Source organism: Eschscholzia californica, unplaced genomic scaffold, assembly GCF_041429995.1.
Source record: "Eschscholzia californica isolate CP2 unplaced genomic scaffold, dmEscCali1.0.p SCAF_5, whole genome shotgun sequence".
Lineage (NCBI taxonomy): Eukaryota > Viridiplantae > Streptophyta > Magnoliopsida > Ranunculales > Papaveraceae > Eschscholzia > Eschscholzia californica.
In genome coordinates, this window is record NW_028238472.1 from 50,595,094 (window position 1) to 50,602,216 (window position 7,123).

Sequence of the window (7,123 nt, forward strand, 5' to 3'; positions counted from 1 at the left end):
CGCTTTTCTTGTCGATGATTATCCAGCAGTTTACACAATAGAATGGGGTGGCACTATTTTTAGGGATGCTACTTTCCCCTAATATATCATGACTGTTCTAAATCACATATTCGTGACGATTTTCATACCGAATCTCGAAGAGATGAAGTAGTAAACTAAATGCCATCCTATCACCTTAGTAAGAGGTTTTGTTGCATAAACTCAAAACAGCAACCCCTTTCCCATGAAGTATGAACCAAGGGGATTTGAGGTAGGCAGGCAGCTAAACACCCTCCTGGTAAAGAATTAGTGTTCTGAAACCTAGAAGCCTGATTTTCGATTTGGCAGGGCATCCTTAGTAACAACTCAACCATTGACCACTGCATCGGACATGAGTGGAGACCGATTGAATCTCGGTGGAAATAGTTTATCATCAGAATTTATTTTATCTAATCAAGGCAAATACATAAAGTGAAAATAGAAATAGATAAGCTTTTTAGTCCATGGGTTTTTATATGCCTTTAGGATTCAACATGTCTTAATGATAATGGTGGTGTTTCCCTACTGAGCTGTTTTATTTTACTAGCTTAGATCCATTCCAATCACAGAAAAAGATCGCACTTTTTGCCACGGGTTTGAGTTAACAAACCTACACTTCCACAAAAATGAATTTGGAACCAAACAAAGAAACTTGACTATTTTCCAAAACCAGTTGTTAGATAAAAAATGAACACTATCCAACAGTCATGTATCCATCATTCCATACGCCAGAAGAGATTTAAAAAAAAAAAAAAAAACGAGATATCAAAATAGAGTCTAAATGCGATTGTTTCTTTGCTCTACAAATCAATACAACAATAAAGTAGTCGAAAGAACAATCAAAAGAAAAGAAATACAATAAATACCATATGTCCTGTTTGAAATGTTACATGCTCTTTCTCCACTGTTTTCTCAAGGGAACCTTCGCATTAATTCCGAAACCACAAACCTAGATTATGTTATATGTGCCTTTGTCTCCTGCTGAAAAATCACCACCTAAAGCACCGCGGATTGGAATTATAACTCTAAACCGTTAAAACATTTCACCCCAAAACCTCTATCTGCAACCACATCATTTTCGTCGTTATTAGACATCTGCTGCAAAAATCGGCAACTCAGACAGGGGAGATTATAAGAAGTAATCAGGTGTTCTCCGGGTCACGTCTGGCTCTCCTCTCCTTGGTGCTGGCTCAAACTGCAAAAACAAGTCATTCTTCTTCAGGTTTCTAGCTTTGGAAACAGATATAGAATGGTAAGAACAAACGTCTTTGTGGGGGCGGGTGAGTGACAATATGACATAGAGATAGAGATAGAGAGAGAGAGAGAGAGAGAGAGAGAGAGAGAGAGAGAGAGAGAGAGAGAGGGACCTGGATAAAAGTGTGGCCTCTGCAGTCATCGACTTCCAAAATAGACGCCATGTTTCCACAACGATAACAATAGTTAGGTGCACTAAATATAGTTACCACCTTTTGTTCCTGTCAATGCAATGTATTTCATTCAGAATACAATAGTCTAACGAGGTTGAGGTAGAAGGGATGGAGAAAGAATTAGTTACATGTCCCCAGTTGAACCCCTCCATGACAAGTTGATGAGCTCTAGCAATCAACTTTAGGCTGTTGGTATGGTTGAATTGCTCAGATATGTCCTAAGAGATCAAAGTACACCAACCAACCCTCAGACACATTTTAAACTAAAGCAAAAAAAGAAAGAAAGCAAGAGGCTAAGAGAAGGACATACCTGACCAAATGTGTATCCAGCACCACGGGGGGAAATACCCCACCCACAACGGTCATCGGGATCAGACCACAGGAGATCACACATGGGCCCTTCATGAGGAACTTCCTGTACACGGTCAAAATTGCGTATGTTGTCGAGAGTCTCGATGGATGGAGACAATCCACCATGCAAACAAAATATTTCTGATTCAACCTGTACAAGATTCGAAGAGAGACAGAGTTTATTTGACAAGCACTAAGCAAATATTTTGGGTTGCAGCATAAGTGCACAAAACACCATAAAATTAACAAAAGCAGAAGCAGTACATTAGAAGCCAGCAGACACCAAGTACTGCAAGTTTACAGATATTGCTAGAATTGCTATGAGAAATGCATCTAGCATCAAATCACTGAATAGAAGAGAAATGCTTGAAAATGGAAACTCAAAAATCCGACTCACCAATGCGGTCAAAGGAAAATAGTCAAAAAGGTCAGTGAAGGTCTTCCACACATTTGCACTGCCATACCTGTAATCAACAATAAGAAATTATAACCCAAGAAGAAATGGTATTAAAAGCACAATCTGTCCAAATTCCAATCGAAGTGGCAAGTCAGAGTTAAGCTAGCAGGTGAGAACTCACTCAACAGTCTAGAAGCCAAAAGTTTTCAACTCAAAAAAGGCTTTCCTGTAATCTTTAAGTTAGATCAGATTGTCACAATATTATACCAGGAAACCTGTAGTCAGAACTAAAGGCCTCCCATCACAGAGGACACAACCAATGCGTTTCACAATACCAATTGCAATACTGTTTCTATAACTCAATACTCAACGCGACTGACGCTGAAGCAGACTTTTTTTGAAACTTCTGAACCACATGATTTTCGTTTCCTTTATGAGTCTTTTGACAGTCAAGTAAGAAAATTGGTCAACGGAAAGAGTGGAAGGAGGCCGGAACTAGGAAAACCTCCAAAAGAAGATGCATTATGCATATTACTGGTAGCGTGTGTAGACAAGACAAACTACTAACAGTCTAATACTACATCAACTTAATAAACTAGTTTTTGAGAACATTGCAAGACTGTAGTCCTCAAAGGTTGTGAACCCAAAGTTATCTTGAATACATATTAGAACGGACGCATATACCAATGCATATCATAATGGTGTGAGCAAACGGAACAATAAACTGAATATAGATCATTTGACATCTAGACTCCATATACGTAACAAAGTAGTGTTTCTTTTAATTGACCTGGAGAATAAAAGGTAATTATTTATTTCCTAGGGGTATGCAAGAAACTCACTTTCGCAAGCACTCGTCATAAAACCCATAAACTTGTGTAATCTGCATCAATCAAGGTAAATCTCCAAGTTAAAACACTTCATTTCAGAAACTGTTCAGCTTAAAAGAATCTTCTTGCAGTTGACTACTAAGTTCAAAGAATAATAAAAGAAAAACGGAGTAATTCATGTTGCACTTGACAAATGGACTCAATTAATGGAATTGCAGTAAACTACAGATACGAGAATTGTCTGGTGAGTGAGCATTCTTTCCACTTGAATTAAATTGTATGTGTTTTCAGAAGGATCCAATAACTCACCATGTTATATCAGTTTTTAACTTGAATCTGACTATTAAAGTAGATCTTTATGTGGGTCCACAATCTATAGATAGCTTTGTCATTGGCACATGTCCAAACATTTTATTATGATTATAACTTTTCCTTACTAATTAATTGATTCTTCTTGCAAAACTAAGAATAATGGAAATTCAATGATGAATCACATGTTTGTTGATGCTACTCCTATTTCAGCTAACAGAACTTACACATCATAAAAGCAATTCTAACTGAATTTCGAACCCGAAATTACGTAGTAACATTAATGAGAATGGATTTATATACAGTTTTTTTACTACAATAAACTCGTGGACAGGAACTGGCAAGTCCTTAAACAGTATCGAAGTTAGTTGCTCTTATGAAAATTACTAATTTGGGTGCTAACATACGAAATGGACCAAATGATGTCAAAACTGAACACTTCATTAGGTCCGTTCAGAAGTCATTTACATGATTATGTGTTTTATTACCTAAGAGATGCAGATATTTAAAGCTTAGGAAACCAATACAATAAAATTGTAGCAACTACACCAAAACTTTCTTAAGCATATGTTATCTAGGTTGTTGAGAATGGTTGGCATAAAAACGAGAAAACCATCGCGTAGTATACTTCGTACTTCATAGTCTAAAAATGATCTAACAAGAAAATAACTTTTGTATTGAGACCTATGTCCCGTAAAAGAATTAAGTAGTATTTAGTCTTTAGCAGAGACCATCCATAGTCGAATTGAGGCTTATCATAGCCATCAGAAGTTCAGAACAAGAGGATGCATGTGTCAATGTGATGCATTAAAAAAAGGTATAGGAGAAAACTGCACCTGACGACTTTCATGATTTCCTCTGAGAATAGTAATTCTCTGCGGATAGCGCACTTTTAAGGCCACCAAGAGCTAAAAGAATGAAAAATGTCAGTACTTTGAAGTAGGTAGAAGTACAAGCTAAGCCTCCACCAGATTTTAGAAAGTTCAGATTAACTGTCTTTCAGGACCTGAAGGTCCAACTTCTCTATATTGTTCTACATGCTTATATTGCACTCGTACTGTATTTCAGGTTTATCAAAGTTCAGAATAACACTAAAGGAAATTCTATAACCTTCATCATCTTTAAGGTAGCTTCATATTTGAGAAGAGTACAAGCATGAGTTATCAGTGCAAGGATGGCTCATGGCTATATGGTTATATAATTGTAAGTTGTAAGTACCACTACATAGTTAGTGTTTTGGATAATGCAATACTCAAAGTATGTTTCAGACTAGTACTTAGTCCACTACATTCATCAACTGAGTATAAAAATGTAGAACACTCTTAAACTTACCGTCACAGTTTCAACTGAATAATACCCACGGTCCACGTAGTCTCCCATAAATAAATAATTTGTATCTGGACACTAGATTGCCATAAGAAAAAAATTATCAGATTGAACCAGGCACCAGAAAAAGTATTTAAGCTTGTGAAGATTGTAGTCAAAACAAGTACCTTTCCTCCAATGCGAAAAAGTTCCGCAAGATCGTGAAACTGCCCATGGATATCACCACATATTGTCACGGGACTTTTCACAGGCTGCATGTCCAGAAGACAAATTATTAAAATATTGCAAAATTTAGCAACAGTATCACCCTCAAAATAATTTCAAGAGTATCAATGTTGACTAAAAAGCAGTATCTACCTCCAAGTTCCAAAATAAAATCTGATCTAATATCTTAATGACCGTCAAGACTAAACAAACTCTACTTGCAATTATAAGTCGGTGTTGCAGTACTTTTAAATGCTCTATTGGGTTAGTGAAAATCTCAGATGTTGATGCATATTTCGAAACTAGTTTGGGTACATACGATCATCCAATCAACAAAAAATAAAATCCAGAATCCTATCCGGTGGATGGGCCCCCACAATTAGCATCCATTGCCTAAAAATTGTCACACTTAAAGCACTTTTTGCAAGTTTGCATTTTAGAACGGAATTTGAATGTTTTCTGTGTTAAAATATTACCACTTCCCTAAACCTTGTTAGCGGTACTAATAAGGTACGGAAGTTAACTTATAGACCTGAATAAATTTTAATCTGGATCGACCTTTGATCTGTCAACATATATTGATACATAACATATCAGCAATATAACAGGCTTACGGGGGGCTGGGGGTAAATACACGAAACTCCGAAAAATCCGCACATTTTTCTTGGCAATGAGAACTCGGTCAATCATCGACAAAAACACTTAAATGCTAAAACAGCGGAACTATAATTTCCTTGAAAAGAAGGTACAACAGCTTCCCAAATACATATGGACATAGCTAAAAAGAGATGAAGAACTAGTGGTGAAACAGAAATATGTGGAAGAAATACAACACCTGGACATTGCTTTCGGTCATTAATATCTCTTTAGCCTTTTCACATAATGTCCTGACCTGTACCAAACAATTAAACTTCAAATAAAATCATGCCCGATAAACAGATTTAAAGGTGCAAAGGAGAAGTTCTGAAGTCTACAGGTCGGAACAAATCCTAAAAAGACAGTCATCAATTAGAACTATTCAAAGCTAAACTATCTATACTTTATGGTTGCTACTACCAAGCGGTTAAAAGCTATTCAGCATAGAAGGAAGCTCCATGAGGAGAAAGAGGTTTCCTAAAGGGCGAGACGGCACCCACAACCAGTCAGTCTCCATAATCAGGGTTTTCAAGTTTCAATAACTTCTGAGCTTGATCAGAAGCAGAATCACGAAGCTTAAACAAACCTATGGTGTTTTTCTTAATTCTTTTAAGAAGGGGAGTGAATGACATAAGAAGGATAGAAGATGATTGACTCTATACTCTAAAGTACTTACTTTTTATGAGAAGGAGAAGGAATATACAAAAAGAAAAAAAGAAAAAGTATAAGGCAAAATTAAAAATTACTGCATAAAATTGACAATCCCAACTCTATAATCTATTAGGATGCCAATTACTTTCATGGAATTTGAAACTGTGAAAAGATGTGAAATTTTTAAGTTGAATAAAGAAATTTCGAAGACATTATACACAATGATCCAAGATCTCAATCAGATAGAAGATACCCATTTCATTTACCACAAAATTAATCGCATTTCCCCAATTATGCACATCCAACAAAGATCGATGAGATGGTAACCAAACATATACGATATATGACAAATCAGAATCATAAAAAAAAAACCCTTTGATCTCCACAAAGAATCATTTCAATTCATGGTATAGATCAACACTATGATCCAAAACGGATCCATCAAGAACTACGAGATCGGGTAGCTCAATCAAGAAGGAAACTATAATGTAACGAAAAGTCTCAAGATTTAATCAGAGAAAATGAACACAAAATGGGGAAATGCGGAGAAAAAGACAACCTCTTGTTCAGATAATGGCTTGCACTGCATAAGCTGTGAAATCTGCTCGTCTAGGTTGCCATGGGAGTTGGATGCAATCTGATCTACACTCATCTTCTTCTTCGATATCTTTTACTATCGCCTATCGAACCGAACCCCTGGAAATTTAGAAACCCTAACCCTAGATTTCGTTACCGTCGTCGTCTCAGGGAGAGAGAGAGAGATAGAGATGAAGAGAGAGAAAGAGAAAGAGATGGGATTAGCTTTGCCCGAGAAGAAAAGGTGGTGGTGTCGCGAAAGATAAAAGCCCTCTCTCCTCTTCAGTCGCCTTGTAGTTGTCCTTTTTTACACAAAAATCGAATTCATTACCCTACAGTAGGGGTGGGAATCGATCAGTCCCGACCGCGGGTCTTAACTTCATCGGTCGGTCTCGGTC

General features: G+C 36.9%; 1 protein-coding gene across 1 annotated transcript; it reads right to left on the reverse strand.

The window, feature by feature from the left end:
• Positions 1-789: 789 nt before the first annotated feature.
• LOC147540267 (serine/threonine-protein phosphatase PP2A-2 catalytic subunit-like) lies at positions 790-7,123 on the reverse strand. Its single transcript, XM_086639548.1, has 11 exons — positions 6,709-7,123; positions 5,698-5,754; positions 4,826-4,909; positions 4,665-4,736; positions 4,169-4,240; positions 3,036-3,076; positions 2,194-2,260; positions 1,756-1,947; positions 1,574-1,663; positions 1,386-1,493; positions 790-1,213 (listed from the first exon to the last, which is right to left on the reverse strand). The coding sequence occupies exons 1-11, from the start codon at positions 6,799-6,801 to the stop codon at positions 1,148-1,150; spliced, it is 942 nt and encodes a 313-aa protein (XP_086495674.1). The 5' UTR covers positions 6,802-7,123; the 3' UTR covers positions 790-1,147.